At 44.6% G+C, this 19,168-nt stretch overlaps 1 protein-coding gene across 1 annotated transcript in view; it reads right to left on the reverse strand.

Moving 5' to 3' along the window:
• Nucleotides 1–19,168, reverse strand: part of LOC144798003 (uncharacterized) — a 221,993-nt gene that overhangs the window by 65,837 nt on the left and 136,988 nt on the right. Inside the window, exons 3-4 of the mRNA XM_078668794.1 lie at nt 11,090–11,911; nt 8,494–8,691 (exon numbers count right to left, since the gene is read on the reverse strand). Of these exons, the coding sequence (XP_078524920.1) occupies nt 8,494–8,691; nt 11,090–11,911 (1,020 nt within the window). The remainder of the gene's footprint in view (nt 1–8,493; nt 8,692–11,089; nt 11,912–19,168) is intronic.

A 19,168-nucleotide genomic window follows, 5' to 3' on the forward strand; every position in this document is an offset into this window, starting at 1 on the left:
CGACTTCTCTTTTACTGGCCCTGGCTTATCCGCAGAAACTGTTGCAATAGGGGTCCTTAAACACACTGTGGGCACAGGGTTAGATATAGCTATGTTAACAGGAAAAGGTCCCTCATTGGGACTCTCTGGTATCTCTATCTCAGGACCATAAACCCTAGCACTGGTTTCTGAGATAACATTAGACCCTGCGTGTAAACCCAGAAGACCTCCCAGCCTTGTTACCTCCCCCGAGATAGCATCAAGTTTGTCCATTAACGGTTTCATAATTTTATCCAACTTTGCATCAATAATGCTGATCAAGAGCTCTAACTGTTCTGGGACCAGTTTAACCTGGGAATTGTTAATAACAGCTTCTAGGTCGCTTGTGGCACTGTTAGATAATGGCTCTGGTCTTTTCTTGCTGTGCTTCCCCCCCCCCCCGTTTTTGTGTATTTATCCTGCTGATATTCCTCCCAGATCTTAATACCCTCTGGGCTCTTGGAGCCGAAGAGTCAGAAACTGTTATATCAAGAGGAAACTCGGGCATAGCCACATTAGGCTCAAGTTCCATAGGGGTAGCCACAGGGAACTCCGGATTGCAACTTACTTCGGTTAGAGAAGTAGACAAGGATATGGGTGACTGGGGTGGGTCAGAAAGGGTAACAGAGAGGCTCCCCCGCCCCAATGAAAGTCGGCGGTCTTTATTAATTTTATCTACTACCTTAACAAGATAATTGTCAAGAGTAGCTAGGGCGGGACGAGTGTTTACACTGTTACATTTAGACATAATTAACACTCTCAAAATACTACACAAAGAATATTACAATTCCGAAAGCCTTAGTCAGGAACAGAATATAGTTCCAATACACAGTTAAAAAAAGATTCAATACAATACAAACACAGTCCAAGGAACGAACCGGCAAAAAGCAGCTGGAAAATTACAAATACAGGCTCGAGTGCCAGTAACAGAACAGGATAGTTTAAGGGTACCTCAGCTTGTTCCAGAACCAAGGTCCATGGCCCTGCCCTGCCCCTATCTGTCCCGGAGTGTCACAGACTGTCCGCCCTTAGTCCGGGCTTCGTCCGGCGCGTCCCGCGGATGCGGGAGGTGTTCCTTCCTTTTCAAGCACCTCCGGGCGCGGTGTTACCGGCGTCAGGTGTGCGCCGCCGGGGCACCTGGGAGCTGTAGTCCAGCCGTTCCCCTCACGGCGTTAGCAGGACACTCTCCGGTGTGGCCGTTCCCCTCACGGCAGGATAGAATGCCAGGTAGGTTTTCCAGCAGCCTTTTCAGCGTCCCCCACTGAGCGCTCGGCGCTCCTTCCTTTTCAAGCGCCTCCGGGCGCGGTGTTACCGGCGTCAGGTGTGCGCCGCCGGGGCACCTGGGAGCTGTAGTCCAGCCGTTCCCCTCACGGCGTTAGCGGGACACTCTCCGGTGCGGCCATTCCCCTCACGGCAGGATAGAATGCCAGGTAGGTTTTCCAGCAGCCTTTTCAGCGCCCCCCCCCCCCGAGTCAATAAAGACCATCACAATCATCACAAAAATTGATCAAAGGAAAATATATTAATTAAAAAACAGCGAACAATTGCAACAAACGAGCTCCTGTGATTACCCATGCTTTAAAAGTTAAAAGGTCCACATATACTGAGATCAATTACATGTGTATGCTCAAATGTCCTACAGTAGCACTACCTTTGTCCTGTAGTTGCGCATGAATTTTATAAAATTGTAATGTAATCATAAGTTTGTGGGAATCATCACATGCACAATAAGTATTAATAAAATACATTGAAAAATTGCTTTGAGAGAGATCCTGTGACTGCCCATACTTAAATGAATAAATAATGACTTACAACTACCAATATGTGTGCACTGCCTGTCATTAATTGGACTACACCTATGCATTGTATATTAATTTTGAACAGCGTGCTAGTCTTATAAGCACCTCAATGTTCACCTCCAATAATCATCACTTGGAATTGATGACATGAGGTGTAGTTAGGAGCATCCTTATGGCTGCCATCAAGAAGGATTTTCCTTTTGTCAGACTACTCTATCCTGTAGACAACATAGAGCTAAAATGTACTTTTTACACCCCTTATTTCTATTCTCTTTGACTGACACCAGGACAGCACACTCAATGTTTTTACCCTTGGAAACAAACTGCCTGATCTCTTGTATCAAAGCACTGCCTGACATTTATCAGCTATCAAACAAAATGAGGGTAACTGGGCAGCCATTCCAGCCACTCGGCAAGGCCAGTATTCAAACTCTCCTCTTAATCGCCAGCCACATACTTGTCCTCTTCAGAGAATTCCCCTATCCACTTGTATCTGTGACACAGCTTTCTTCACCAGTAAGGCACCAGCCTTAGTGCTGTTTCATCATAGCTCTCACAGCTGCTCACTTTCATATGCCCAGTAACGCCCAACAAGGTGAGGAGACATCTATGCCACAGCAGGAAGTAAACACAGACCCACTAGAGGCCTATTGGCACAATCTTAATTGTTCCCTGTAGTCCAGCTGCAGGGAGTGTCACATTTGGCGCATGAGGGGGAACACTTCCACAACTCAAGTCAGAAATGCATCTATTGAAGCATTGCCACTTCCGCTCCTTAAAACTGTTCCCAGGAGCCCCAGAGTCCAGAAACACAGGTTAAAATAGTTCAGGCATGGAAACCTGCATGGGAGCCCAAAATGTCTATTTTTAAAGGCCATTCATGTATTCTTGGTTTTGACCAAGAATAATATCTTCTTTTGTTTATCGGGGAAGTGGTAGATGCTCCACTGTGTCTCACAGCAACCAATACAGCTCCCAATACCTATCAGAACTTCAAATGTTTTTTAAACTACGGTAGAGGCCCAATAAGTGTGTGCTGGTGCTATAGGAGGTTAGAGTAGTCTGCACCCAGTGGTGTTGAAGAAGCACTCTATACAACCAATCAAGTAGTTCAGTCTCCATAGGAATGCCCAATCCACATCCCAGTTCCCATGTCTTTGTTGTTCTGCTAGAGTTTTCACCAGGATGTAAATTTTTATTGATATACAATTTATGACACCCTAGTATTTATTATTTATACCCCAGGAAAGTTATTGGAAGTCATCTACACTGACATTCAGGTTACATCTGCAGCCTCTGGAGGCAGGTCTCTGATTTATATGCTAAACATGATTGTGCCCTTCTGTTCAGATTTGGTGTGCAGTGATGGCACTTATCTTTCATTACAGGACATGTGGCACTCAACCTGCTTGTGTACCCGTGTTCTGGGTAAATAAAGTGTTATTTACGAAAACAAAGAAGCCAATATTAGGGCTGATTCAGCTACAAGCTAGGGATAAACAGAGACACCCCAGGTTGTATGCCATTTCTACCTCCTCTTCAAATGTTTGTTCTAGTACTTCAGTAAATAGATTAATTGGCTGACAATTATTGCCTTAAATACTGATTATATTGCCCTTGGGCTCTGCGACTGTCTGAAGTGTTCTTTGAAGTCTACTGTAGTGCTTGGCACTTGAAGGCAACAATTATTACAACATCCTTGATACAAACAACAGCCAGCCATGACATATTGCTAACTTTGAACCAATTTCTCTCCTTCCCTACGCAGCAATGTCCATGCAGAGTGATACTAATATCCAAATTGCTGCATACATTACACCAGATGTTATTCTAAACAAAGGCCGGACAGTTGTAGTCCCACCCATGGTATGCTAACATTTCTTGTCGCAGTTCTTGGTGATCTAGGCCTCATTTTGGAAACAGGAGGTGCTACATACCTTATTTTCTTAGACCTATCAGCTGTAATTGATTCCATGAGCATTCAAGATTTCTCTCCTAGTACAATTGGCAGAGTTTACACTCTTTGCATAAACACTGGGTGCAGGTTTTAGTACTGACACCATAATAGGTGATTTCTTTTGTGCGGCTCCTCAGGTTTATCTTTGTCCCACAATTATTAAACATTTATGTGGCTGCTCCAGCCAATTTTATTATATAACAGGGATTCGCCTTCTATGCTTGTGCCAGCATCCAAAACACCCTTCCACTTAACCCAAATAAGGAGGACAGCAATGTTCGGTTTCTCTCCTGTATATCAGACAGTGCTTAATTTGTAAATGAATAAGTAACTAGGATCAACGTTTTGCTCAGAAGCCTGGTTCTATTGAAGGTCAGGTTCCTGAGTACCAAGGTTGAATAGTTTCGATTCTACCTCATGCTGACACTCCATGCCTCTTTATCTCCCTCTTGTAGTTTCTTTTCCATCCCTGCTTTGGCTCTTCATCACTGTCCCCAGGACACCCCCATGCCGCACGGCCCTCCAGCTGTTGGCGCGCCCCTGCCCTGCGCCACAGGCTCGTCCCTGTCCTTGGTGCCCCCTCGCTGCCGCTCGTTCTCCCTCCCTCGCAGCTCTCCGCTTTTTTTCGCCAGCCTGTCCTAAATTGTACTTGTGTTTTGCCAGTTTTGCCCTAACTTGTATTTTTTTGTCCTCTGTTTATTTTCATTTTGTGCCTTTTGTTGAATTGTACCCTCTGTTGTGTGCCCCCCCGCTCCCCGCTTCCCGCCGCTGCCCCCTCGTGGCCCCGCCCCCTTTACTTTCTGTACACCCCATTGGCCGCCCCGCTCCCGCCTCCCAGCTGCTCCTCCCTCCCACTTCGCCTCATATGGAGACCGCGCGTACGTGCAGCGGGCGCGCCGATTGTGCGCCGAAGGCGTGCCAAAGGCAAGCCCGTCTACGCCCGTCCGCGCCTGGACCACGCCCAGCGCCCGGACCCCTGGCCCCGAGGATGCCAGCCAACACAACGGACCTATGACGCCGCCACCCTCAACGCACTCAAACCTGGCCGGAACCCCGCCTGCTACCGAGCCACCCCGAAACACACCCACGGACCCTTCACCTGCCAAACCTGCTAGTTCACCTGCATCCGGACCTGCACCGCACCCGACAAGCCAAGCACCAGCAGCAACCACCTCAAGTGCATCCTGCTCAACACCCGCTCCGTCCACAGACACGCCGTCGAACTCTGGAACCTGCTCGACACAACATCACCGGACGTCGCCTTCCTTACAGAAACCTGGATGAACGCCTCCTCAGCGCCTGACAGCGCCATAGCCATCCCGGACGGATACAAGATCACCCGGAAGGACCGCGTCAACCAGACCGGAGGAGGCATCGCCATCGTACACAAGAACATCATCCACATCACGACCAACCCCGACGACACCTTCACCGCCGCCGAACACCTCCACTTCCAGATACACCCCGATCCCAAGACCACCCTCAGAGGCATCCTCTTCTACAGACCCCCGGGACCACGCACACAATTCAGTGAAGACATCGCAGACTTCATCAGCCCGCAAGCCCTCCCCTCCGCTGACTACATCCTCCTAGGGGACCTCAACTTCCACCTGGAGAACAACAAGGACAGCAACACCACCACCCTGCTGGACAACCTCGCCAACCTCGGACTCAAGCAACTGGTGAACACCCCCACCCAGTACGCTGGCCACACACTTGACACCGTCTTCTCCTCCAGCAAGCACATCTCCTTCAGCCACTCCACCGGACTCCACTGGATTGACCACAGCTGCATCCACTTCAGCTTCAGAAGAACAACGACCCACCACCACCCGCAACAGATTCCTCGCAGGAGCTGGAGCAAGATCACCACTGAGCAGCTCACCACCTCCCTCCGCCAGAACCCTCCCGCCAGCACAAAGGACCCCAACGAAGCAGCCAGCAACCTCATACAGTGGCTCACCAACTGCGCAAATGACCTCGCACCACTGAAGAACCCTCCCAGCAGACGCGGCAGCAGGAAAGACTCCTTGTTCACCGACGAACTCAAGAACTCCAAGAAGAACTGCCGCACCCTCGAGAAAGCCTGGCCCCACGACCAGACCACAGACAACATGACTGCCCTCAAGCACGCCACCCGCAAACACCACCAGCTGATCCGCACCACCAAGAAGACAGCATTCACAGAACGACTGGACAACAACGCCCACAACAGCAAGGAACTCTTCAGCATCGTCAAAGAGTTCTCCAACCCCAGCGCCGGAAACAATGACATCACCCCCTCGCAAGACCTCTGCGACTCACTCGCCTCGTTCTTCCACCGCAAGATCGCCGATATACACAACAGCTTCGGCGCACCTACCACGCACCCAACCACCGAACCAACGCCCCCCCACCACCACCCTCTGCGCCTGGACCCCGGTCAGCACCGAAAACATCACCCGCACGATGAACACCATCCACTCCGGATCACCAACCGACCCCTGCCCCCACCACGTCTTCAACAAGGCCGACTTCATCATCGCACCCCAACTCCGGGACATCATCAACACCTCCTTCAACACCGCCACCTTCCCGGAGATCTGGAAGCACGCCGAGCTCAGCGCCCTCCTGAAGAAACCAACAGCAGACCCCACCGACCTCAAGAACTACCGCCCCATCTCGCTCCTCCCCTTTCCCGCCAAAGTCATCGAGAAGACCGTCAACAGACAGCTTGCTGCCTTCCTCGAGATGAACGGATCCCTCGACCCCTCGCAGTCTGGTTTCCGAGCTAACCACAGCACCGAGACCGCCCTCATCGCAGCCACAGACGACATCAGATCCCTGCTCGACAACGGGAACCAGCGGCCCTCATCCTCCTAGACCTCTCTGCAGCGTTCGACACTGTCTGCCACCGCACCCTAGTGCAGCGCCTCAGCAACATCGGAGACAAAGAGAAGGCACTGGAGTGGATCACCTCGTTCCTCACCGGAAGAACCCAGAGAGTCCGCCTCCCCCCGTTCAGATCCGAGGCCACCGAAGTCATCTGCGGCGTACCACAACGATCATCACTCAGCCCAACCCTCTTCAACGTCTACATGAGCCCTCTCGCAGCCATCGCACGCAAAAACAACCTCAACATCATCTCCTACGCCGACGACACCAAGCTGATCCTCTCCCTCACCAACGACCCCGTCACCGCCAGATTCAGCCTGCATGAAGGGATGAAAGACGTCGCCGAGTGGATGAAGAACAGCCGCCTGAAACTGAACTCAGACAAGACGGAAGTCCTCATCCTGGGATCATCGCCCTCCGCCTGGGACGACTCCTGGTGGCCGTCTGCCCTGGGCAGCGCACCCAAACCAACGGACCACGCACGCAACCTGGGCGTCATCCAGGACTCCTCCCTCACGATGACCAAGCAAGTGAACGCAGTCTCATCTTCCTGCTTCAACACCCTGCGCATGCTCCGAAAGATCTTCCGATGGATCCCCATCGAAACCAGGAAGACGGTCACCCAGGCCCTCGTCACCAGCCGTCTGGACTATGGGAACACCCTCTATGCTGGAACCACAGCCAAACTCCAGAAAAGACTCCAGCGCATCCAGAACGCCTCAGCACGACTCATCCTGGACATCCCACGCCGCAGCCACATCTCCGCCCACCTGAAAGACCTGCACTGGCTCCCCGTCAACAAGAGGATCACGTTCAGACTCCTCACCCACGCACACAAGGCTCTCCACGACTTGGGCCCGAAGTACCTCAACAGCCGCCACACTTTCTACACACCCACCCGCCAGCTCAGATCCGCCAGCCTCGCCCTCGCCTCCGTCCCAAGAATTCAGAAATCCACCGTCGGAGGAAGATCCTTCTCCTACCTGGCAGCTAAGACATGGATCTCCCTCCCCACTCACCTACGGCTGACCCAGGATCACCTTTCCTTCAGGAAATTACTCAAGACCTGGCTGTTCGAGCAGTACCGACCCCCCCCCACCCCCCCCGCCCCCCTCAGCCCCTTGAGACCCTTACGGGTGAGTAGCGCGCTATACACATTTTTATGATTGATTGATTTATTGATTGACTGTGTTCAGTTTTTTTCTTCCTCCTTATTTCCCCATTTTTGTGTTTTTCTCTCTCGTGCTCTGGATCAAAGTCTATTATGTGCCGGTCCCCACAAGCAACTGGCTCAAAAAAGAAATGTATTGATAAGTCACACAGAGGTGCACAAAAAGATTTAGAAAAGACCGTAGTAGTCACACCGACCAGTAAAAATTCATGTGGACCATATATTGAATATGATCTATGTTATTAGTTTACCTCCTTATCAGTGTAAGTACCATTTGCTTTAGTATTGCTTGTAAGGAACTATCTCTTGCATGAAGCACAGAGGTGACAGTTTTGTTCAAACATAATTTTCCCTGGTTTCATAATTTGAAACATAGTAACGAGTTTAAACAAGGATTGGCAAAGCCAATAAGTCTTGACTCTGTGCAAAATGCCGATGGCATTTTTTGATGCTGTACAGCATCGTGGGGAAAGCAAAATTATGCTGTACAACATCAGTAAAATAACTTGAGGACAGAAAATACTTAACAGCTCTAGGATTGTTTTTCTCAAGCTAAATTTAAACTTAACCCATGATTACTTCATAAATGTTAAATGTTTATTTTCCCACACATTGGCAAAATGAGCTATTCTTGGAATCGAACTTAACCATTAAAACATTCATCTAATGCTTACCGTTACTACTCTTCCATTGCTCAGCTGAATAGATCTGTGCACAGGATCATATGACTTTGATATTCCGGTTCCCAAGTCAATATCCATCTTAAGCAAGTCCATTTCTCCATCAGCTGTGATATTCCAGTAGTAAACATCAAAAGGATTCTGGTTGATTAGTTGGAGTTGTGAGAGTCTCTTTCTCAAATATTTTGAATACTGCAGCAGATATAATGGAAGGGATATACAAGATTTATGACAAGTAAAAGTCAGTCAATGTACGATGTCACATGCATAATACGGTAGCAGTACAAACTAGGCCCTGATGTAGAGTTTGGCAAGCAGAGTAAAGTGCATATTAGGGCTTCGAGGGGGAGATTGGTGGGGGGTGGGGGGGGGCGACTGGCAGGGAGACTTGCACCCCAAGGGTTTTTGGGCTGCTTGATGCAGCCTGAGCCCAATGGGCACTTTTTGGGCTTTGTCTTGGGGCTGTCGAGGGGGTGTATTTAACCAGCCATTTTGCAGACTGTGTCACCATTTTGGCAACGTGACACAGCAGCCGACGGTGTTAGAGTTAGAAGGGTTTTTTAGTAATCCCTTCCCTCCCACCCTGGAGTACGGGGGGTGTTGTTTAGTTGAGTAAAATTATAGGTATCTTTCCAGAGCACAGGTGCACTGGGGAGGATAAAGCAATGTATTGGATGTTGCTTGAAGCAGGTGCGTTGCGTCTGGTAGCTAGTTTTTCACATGCTTACAGTTTACTTTATGGTTCGGAACAAGTTACTCCAGGAGCAGGCAATAAGGTTAAGTAGGAGATAGTTAGGTAGAACTTTAGGGAAGAAGAGAATAGGTTACAGGGTTAAGGTTCAACAGTTAATGACTGAGTTGTTTTTAAATAGTTGCAAAGAAAGTAGAAGGGTGAGGAAACCTTAGGGGTGGGGGGAGGATATGTAGATGAATTAATGTATAGCAAGGTGTAGTTTTTAAGGCAAAGGTCCAGGGTATTGTGAAGTGCACCTGTCTTCAATATTGCGGCCTTTTCACACATTAAGAGAGTCTTAGTGGTCTGTGCTGCTCCTTTGCGGCACAAAGGTATTGAAGGACATTACCTCACCACCCTGGTGGACTAGCACTCCATCTGTCATCTCTGTACATTGAAAGAAACTGCAGTTTCTTTCAGTGTACTAAAGGTTTGGTGGAAGGCAGTCATCAGTTTTGACGGCCATTCACCAAACTATTAACTTTTTTTGTTCTTCAAAAACCAATTCCCAAAGAGGGTGTTGGATTTTAATATACAGAAAGCTAAAGACCCTCACACCCTTGAGGTTTTCTCCCAGAGTGTAGAGTTTATTATAGTTATTTTCCTGTCCATCAACGGCAGATTTTTTCTTCCTGTTGTTTCTTCGATGGCCCCTACTCTGTTGGGCCATTAGTAGAGGTAGTCATAAAGGGAGTCAACACGGACTACATTGACATAATATGTAATCCTCATTTAGAGACAGGCAGAATGAAGGTTTCGCAGACAGAGTACTTCCTCAGGTTTGTGATGAGTTACTCTGTCCACCAAATTCTAAATCTGGCCCTAAGTTATAAAAAGTGTACATGCTAAATGTTTAATTGCGGCATTGCTTAACAGTACGTAATTTGTCCATCTATGTTTTCGCATGCATTTGAAAAAGATTCCTTACTTTTTTAAATTACAGAAAAATCAAAAGAGCACACATTGAAAATCTATGCCAATATTTCTACTATCCAAAAATGTACTCATGCAGATTTTCCAGTAGGTGGAATATCTGAAGTAATAATACATATATATCTCTGCATTTGATCATTGTTTTTTCACAACTGGGAGAATATTTTGCCCTCAGGAGAAACCCATTTAGGTCCAATCCCTTGAACTAAGGGCATGTCCTTGAATTGGAGTAGCCATGCATGTATGAGCAGGATAGTAAACTACCTAATTTCACAATGGTATGTTTATGGTCATATCCCTTCAATCCATCCTTGCACCCAACCATCATCCACCTGTGTTTGCAGGTGCCCTTTTGTGTGTATCACTGTGTTTGTGTACCGCATGTGTTTTGTGTGTGTGTTCTGAGTATGTTAGGTGTGCTTTTGTGCGTGTGTGAGCATGCGTACATATGGGTATTGTTGTCACCATCAACTGTAAACTCTGATCTCTGTTACCACTGAAGGTAAAACGCAACATCTAACATACACCTTCACTTCTCTGTATTTGCTTACTCTTCATTTTGTTAACACTTTAATTATTTACATATTATTTTCAAATGTATTCAAAGTTCTTGAACTCCCTATCCTTCTTATTTGCACTCTTTATGTGCCTTAACTATCTAGTTGCAGTCAGCTCAACAAAGTCTAATTATTGCCTCTCATCCTCCTTGCTTTCGGAACATTCATTCTAAAGAACTCCTCTTATCATGCTATTTGTTCCCATTGCATGCAGATGTAATCACTCCTCCTCTCTCCCTTGTCCTTTGGGCATTATTTCCCTCCATCCGGCTGAGTTATATTTATTATGGTTTATAATGCCTCCTCATTTGTCTATGAGTGATGTAAAGTGCTTTAACATAGAATGCTATGTAAAATTATTAAATACCTCAACTCCATCAAAGGAAGATCCATTCTGTGCAAGGGTTGATTGTTGGCTCTTAAGCAGGTCTTCTGTTTCCATTGCTATGGTATTTATAAGGGAATTCATCAAGAAAAGTGTGTCCAGGGATGCTAAACTGGACAGACATTCACTGCAGATGTCAATAGAGCCACTGGTGCAGTTCATTAACTCTTTTATATTGAAAGGTCCAGCTTTAGTGTTTGTTGTCATATAAGTTTTAAAATTCCTGCAAGGCTTGAAGGAGTTGGGATTGGATGTGCAGGAGTGGCACATGCTATTGTAGAAATAGTTAGATGTTGTGTTTTCAAGACCACGTGTGCCAAAACCTAGAAGGTAACCTTGAAATCCAGAGAGCTGACGTGGCCTTTTGAATAGAGATAACACTCCTTGAAAAGCTGAAGGTACAAAATCCTCCATCTGAAAGATGGTGTTCCCACAGCAGTAAATGATCTGCTTGCCTGTGATTTGCGGTGCTTCTCCACTTTCTATAGCAGTTTGCATATAATATATGGCGTTATACGCTTGGTCAATGGCGACTGTTACATTGGATTGAGAGGACGAGATCCTTTCAGCCAAGTGTTTGCCTTTATTCGACCGCTTCTCTTGGAATTCCAGACAAACGTCCATATTGTCTCTTTGATCAAATTCTGAAATCAAATCTTCAAACGCGGAGTCATAATAATGAATTAATCCGGCCAGGTTCCATTGAAAATGTTTCATCAAAGCAAGAAGACTTTCCGGAGCATCGTGGTAGTCTTCCATATAAAATGTGCCTTTGAAGCTAATTCGATCATTGAGGACTGAGACCTACAAAAAATATTCACCGTTAATACTTTACATGGCTGTGGTTCAGGGACTGAGTGGAAGGTTAGAAAGACAAAATAACAAGATGTTGTGTTACTACTCAAGTTGTTCTTGTCTTACCTCAGATCCTGAGCATTGCCTAATAATTCTCCCCGATGAGGAAGGTTTTCAGGGTTTTCTAAATGTAAATATTTCAGTTTCAATATTAGGGTTTGCAGACCAACAAATCTTGGACTAACGGAGCAGCAGGACCAAAGGGGAGATGAAATTTAAATCCTTTAAATAATAGATGACATCTATCAATAAAGTTTTATAAAATCCTTAGGGCCTGATTCAGAGTTTGGCAGTTGAAAAACTCCATCACAAATGTGACCAATATCCCATCTGATGTCTTACTAGCGCTATAGCAGGGTACTCAAAGTAAGACCCGGGGGCCGCATCTGACCCTCCTGACCTTTAATTGCTGCCCCCTGGTGAACAGCAGAGCTGCTGTTCACTTAACAGAGCAGGAAAATTCAGAAAGCTGCAAAACAAACGGGCATATTTTATTTACATATTTTACACATTAGCTAAAGTAAGCATAAGGAAGAAACAAAAGTGCCCTAGACAACTTATCTTTAGGAACATCTTTAGTTTTAAAGACACCTTTAGTTTTAAACTCTCTGCAAACAAGTGTATTTTATTAACGTGCATGAGCATTTTGCCTTAGTAGATCAGATTGTCACTGCATTGAGAGGCATTTATGAGCAGTGATAGTTTTCAAACATGATCTTTTAAACTTTCATGCCGCGGCCATTCTGAAAAGAATGCTATTAGTGAACCAAGAGGGATGTCATGTGTCACCTTATGTGTAGCCTTGATTGTTATATAATTGGAACACCATTAATGTTTAATAAATAAAACTGGAGGTTTTATACCGTACATTTCCTATTCCCTAAATCATGTATTTTAAAGGGCTCCCATATGTGTTAATGAAGAAATAGGAGGCAAAGTGAAATTAACAAATTGCCTAGGCTCACACAATTTCATCACTTTGGGAAGCCAGGACTGATACCAGGTTTTCTGGTTTCATATTTTGCAATTCAGCCACCAGATGAGTATCTCTTTCCCTCTCATGTTTTACATTATAAGTTAATGATTTGACTTTAATTCTTGATGCAAGAGAATAGAGCATGGGTAGCAGACAGATGTCATGTGAAGGCTCGGTTTGTTGTCCACACCATGCATCTGCTTCGCGTCCCCCTATGCTCACATTTCGTCACCCTGGCCCTCCCATTGTTGGCATTGGTGCGGTCCTCGGGCATGCCACAGACAACCCTTTGCGGCCTCTGGGGAAATGTTTGTGAGTACCCATACGCTATAGGATATAAAGCACTTGTAATACAACAGACGAGTATCTGTCGATTAGTTCATCTGCCAAATCCTAAATCAAGCCTTGCATTTTCATGAACTACTACTCTATTGCATACTCCAGACCTTTAAATCCTCTTGAAATATAATTCTTCTACAATTTGCTGGAACATTCACCGATTGTATTTAAACCAGTTTCATATTATTTAGGCCAGAAATGACAAGCTCCCCCCCCTTCTCTCAATATTGCATATTCCACAGTTGTGAATCTGCTGTGCAGGAAAGGAAAAGATTAAAATTGATCTGAATATGACAGCATTTTTCACAAGAGGTACTGAGATTTAAGTAACAAGCAGTTGCAATGCAATAGGTCTCGCATTTGCAAGAGTTAGAGCTATTGACGTTGTAAATGACAATGTTTTGTATCTATGTGTTTTGGTTTGGAGTGTAGTGGATGCTTGGGGTTTGGCATTGAATTATTTGGATTGTATTGGAATTATTAGTTGTGGGATGACGCATACATTTGTGATGTGTTTTGGATGTATGTGGTGTGTTGTAGAATTAGATTGTGCATTTGAAATATGTGGTTTGTGTAGAATTATGTGGTGTGTTTTGCAAATGTGTGGAGTTGAATTGTGTGGCATTGAGTGTAATTATGCATATTGGATTTATGTATTATGGTGCGGAGTTCATTTGTGTGGATTGCTGGTATGTGGCATAGAGTGCATTTAAGTGGGGTCTATTTATGTTGTATTGAGTAGAGTGTAAATATATGTAGTGTAATTATGTTGTGTGGTGCAGAGCAGTGTGGCATTGAATCGTATTGTGTGGGATTATATGGCATGGTTTGTAGTGGTACTATGCGCCATGATGTGGAATAGTATGTTATGGTGTGGAATTATGTGGCATGGTGCAAAGTTGACTTTCTTTTGTAGAGTGTAATTATGTGTTTTGGAATTCGAATGGATATAGGTGCAGTGTAAATATGTTGTGTGAAATGTAGGTTGGAGTGTAATTACGTGTAGTAAAATTATATGGAGATGAATTGTGTTGTGTGGAGTGTAATTATATGGTTTGGAGTGGAGTGAAACTATGTGTAGTTTTTGTGATTGACAACAGCTGAAATATGTTTGCTTCTTAAATGAAATTACAAACTTTACAACTGTGCTTTTTCAAAAATAATTATTTTGTTAATAGTCACTCTTATCTATTCAGTAGGTGCTGCAGACAAAAGGAGTTCTACAACTTAAAATAATAAAATGTGATAAAAGCAACTCATGATTAAACAAATCATAAATGTGCTGCAATGTTTGTCTTTTTTACTGTCAACAACTGTATTCGTTACATAATAACGACATTCCATAAATGTTCAACAAGCAACCACTTGCTTTCAATTTGTTAAACTCAAACATCTGAATTGAATAATTGAGGGTATTTTTCTTTAATATAAACCAACTCCCGGTGAACATTAGTTTTAATTATTCATCTTCCGATAGGTAAGTAAAAGAGCATTGAATGAAGCCAAACGCCTAAAATTTCAGGCGATCCTGAGGCAAAATAATACCTTTAGTAGGCTAACATTCAGTACAAATAGAGTTGTGAAGGAAGTAGAATATTTACATAACCCATATTTCTTTTGTTTTGCGAAAGCAAATTAAACATTTTCCACTGGCTGCTTCCACAAAATAATTACTGAAACCACCTCCCAATAAAAATAAAGGTCACAACTTGAGGAATAACTAACACCCCATTCACCCCCACCCTGCTGACATCAATGCGGCAATGGGTCAAACCACAGACCATACCTCATGGCCCACCCAAGGGGAAATGTTTAAGTATGTTGAAGTAGTGACCCTCTACTGCAGCCATAGGTGGGTCTGTGACTAGGCTGCTTTTGAGAAAACTGTTGAAGGCCCAGATTAAGAGGATACCCAAGGGAGAGGGGAGAACATCTTTCAACTACACAGACATTGTAGATCACTCTGGTAATAGGAGGGGTTCAAGCCGTGATCACGTGACCTTCCTTACTACGTGATGGGCAAACTAAAACACGTAAACGATGCCTCCTATCTGAAACTTATAAAAACACAGAATGATGCCTCCTATCTGTAACTAATAACAAGCATTTGCAATGCAACGGCCTCGGCTTTAGTTAAGAGTAAGCAATTCTGTTTGCAATTAGGTTAGCGTTAAGCTTTGCTTGTATTAGTGTTTTTTTAAACGTTTATGTACATACCATGCATATGTATGGATGCATTAATATTGGTATTTATATAGATATGCAGATGTTTATATATGTTTATATCTGTATGTATATATATATATATATATATATATATATATATATATATTCATACATACATATGCATATATATATATATGCTTGTTATGTACATGAAAGTTTTACAAATACTAATAAAAGTAAAGCTAAAAAGCCACCTGTTTACAATCAGAATTGCTTTAAGTGTAATAGAGATGAGACCTATTGCATTTTGAATGTTTTTTCACTAGTGCCTTTAGGCAAAGAGTAAAGGGTTGGAGTAAGGTCACGCTGTTTTTTCAGTGTGAGTAGTAGAGAGTGACTAGTGGAGAGTGAGTAGAGACTAGAGTAGTAGAGTAGTAGGTAGAGAGTAGTAAGTAGAGAGTAGTAGAGAGTGAATGGTAGAGAGTAGTAGAGAGTGAATAGTAGAGAGTGAGTAGAGAGTAGAGTAGTAGAGAGTAGTAGAGAGTGAGTAGAGAGTGAGTAGTAGTAGAGAGTGAGTAGAGAGTGAGTAGTAGAGAGTAGTAGAGAGTAGTAGTGAGTAGTAGAGTGAGTAGTAGAGAGTGAGTAGAGAATGAGTAGTAGAGAGTAGTAGAAAGTGAGTAGTAGAGTGAGTAGTAGAGTGAGTAGTAGAGAGTGAGTAGAGAGTAGAGTAGTAGAGTAGTAGGTAGAGAGTAGTAGGTAGAGAGTAGTAGAGTGAGTAGTAGAGAGTGAGTAGTAGAGGGTTAGTAGAGTGAGTAGAGAGTGAGTAGTAAGTGAGTAGTAAGTGAGTAGTAGAGAGTGAGTAGTAGAGAGTGAGTAGAGAGTAGTAGGGAGTGAGTAGTAGAGAATGAGTAGTAGAGAGTAGTAGAGAATGAGTACAGAGTAGAGTCTTGGCTTTAGTTAAGCTTAAGCAATTCTGTTTGTAATTAGGTAGCGTTTAGCTTTGCTTTTATTAGTGTTTTTTTAAACGTTTATGTACATACCATGCATATGTATGTATATGTATGGATGCATTAATATTGGTATTTATATAGATATGCAGATGTTTATATCTGTATGTGTATATATATATATATATATATATATATATATATATATATATATTCATACACATACATATGCATATATATATGCATACATATATGCATGTTATGTACATGAAAGTTTTACAAACACTAATAAAAGTAAAGCTAAAAAGCCACCTGTTTACAAACAGAATTGCTTTAAGTGTAATAGAGATGAGACCTATTGCATTTTGAATGTTTTTTCACTAGTGCCTTTAGGCAAAGAGTAAAGGGTTGGAGTAAGGTCACGCTGTTTTTTCAGTATGAGTAGTATAGAGTGACTAGTAGAGAGTGAGTAGAGACTAGAGTAGTAGAGTAGAAGGTAGAGAGTAGTAGAGAGTGAATGGTAGAGAGTAGTAGAGAGTGAGTAGTAGAGAGTGAATAGTAGAGAGTGAGTAGAGAGTAGAGTAGTAGAGAGTAGTAGATAGTGAGTAGTAGAGAGTAGTAGAGAGTGAGTGAGTAGTAGAGAGTAGTAGAGTGAGTAGTAGAGTGAGTAGTATAGAGTGAGTAGAGAGTGAGTAGTAGAGTGAGTAGTAGAGAGTGAGTAGAGAGTAGTGTAGTAGAGTCGAAGGTAGAGAGTAGTAGGTAGAGAGTAGTAAAGAGTGAGTAGTAGAGGGTTAGTAGAGTGAGTAGAGAGTGAGTAGTAAGTGAGTAGTGAGTGAGTAGTAGGGAGTGAGTAGTAGAGAGTGAGGTGAGAGTAGTAGAGAATGAGTAGTAGAGAGTAGTAGAGAATGAGTAGAGAGTAAGTAGCAGTGAGTAGTAGAGAGTGAGTAGATAATGTCACACACACAGTGTCTCACACACAGTGCCTCACACAGTGTCTCACACACACACACAGTGTCTCACACACACAGTGTCTCACACACAGTCACACACAGTGTCATACACACACGCACAGTGTCACACACACACACACAGTGTCACACACAGTCTCACACAGTGTCTCAAACACAGTCTCTCACACACATACAGTGTCTCACACACACAGTATCTCACACAGACACAGTGTCTCACATACACACAGTGTCACCACACAGTGTCTCGCACACAGTGTCACAAACACACACACAGTGTCTCACACACACTGTGTCTCACACACACAGTGCCTCACATACACACAGTGTCTCTCATACACAGTGTCTCTCACACACACAGAGTGTCTCACACACACAAGGGTCTCACACACACAGCCTCACACACAGTGTCTCACACACACAGCCTCACACACAGTGTCTCACACACACACAGCCTCACACACACACACAGTGTCTCAAACACATATAAAGTGTCTCACACACACAGTGTCTCACACACACACACTGTCTCACCCACACACAAACAGTGTCTCACACAGTTTCACACACACACGTAACTGCCAGGCATACTGTGTGCTTACACGTTCAGTGAGTGCAGCCTTTTTCGCTAGCAACTTCACATCCAAAAGACTTAAAGGTTTGCATTTACTATTGAAAATAACCAGCTTGCAAGTGCTGTTGGCTAAAATGCCAGCACTGGGTTATGATATTGCTCGTGACATGGAAACATGTACCAGCTATGTGTCACTGCGGTTATATATTTCACTATGATCAAAGACATGGTGATGAACCTTGGGGCTGAGCTGTTAAGGAATCAAAGCCTTCCAGTAAAAAAAAAAATATGACATTATTACATAGTATTACTGCTTTACTCGAAGCTGAAGGATTGGTGCAGTGATTTTTTTTTTACTGGGTACTGCGTTGCTTTTTGGGGCAAATCTCAGACGTGTACCCCCTTTTATGTTTGACTAAGATATGCCGCTGGCTACAGGGGTTGTTTACAGCATCTGGTCCCGGCCCCGACAGCAGGTAACAATGCATCAGACTAGCCACACCACACCTGTGTTTGGATGGGCCTGTGCCAAGGCCAGATGCCGCCTGAGCTTCAGAAAGCAGGGGCTGGAGTGAGGCTCACATGAAGACAGCCTCTCGGCTGCTCCCTCCATCCCCCGAAGTGACCGTGGAGAATCAGTCGCCTGATTATTGTGGATGTTCCTTGCTTAGCCAGCGTAGTCATGGACACGGGTGCCATGGGATTCCCAGAGCCCGCCCCCTCCCCTTCCTCTGTGTGCCTGAGGAATGGCCCTTGTTATTAGTGGCGTGGAGCTGTTGGGACGCCGGTGCCGCCGCTGCTACAGAACATTACACCTCTGTAACTGAGCACAGGGGGCGAATGTGTGTGTGCAAATAGAATTGCGACTATGATTGATTGGTCGGACTGTAGCGCGGCCTCAAGGTATGCCGGGACGTGGAGTGGAACTATTACGTCACAGCGCGTGTCCGCCTTTCACAGAGTAGGTTTCACCCCTGGTTGTTAACATCAGCGTATTGTTTGAGTGAGATAAAAAGGTCTGCATGTCCTGAGCAGCATACAGCAGAACATGAGCAAAACTTAGACCTGGCCTGTCGAGAGGGAGCACTCGAGGGAGATTGTAGCAGGTGGCACTGTAGAGGGGTTGATGCAGATGGCACTGTAGAAGGGTTGGTGCAGGTGGCACTGTACTTCTTTTATTTTGGTATAATCGCGGCACCCGCGCTTTACTTGTAACATTTTAAAAGTACGGCGTGG

This window comes from Lissotriton helveticus, chromosome 12, assembly GCF_964261635.1.
Source record: "Lissotriton helveticus chromosome 12, aLisHel1.1, whole genome shotgun sequence".
NCBI lineage: Eukaryota > Metazoa > Chordata > Amphibia > Caudata > Salamandridae > Lissotriton > Lissotriton helveticus.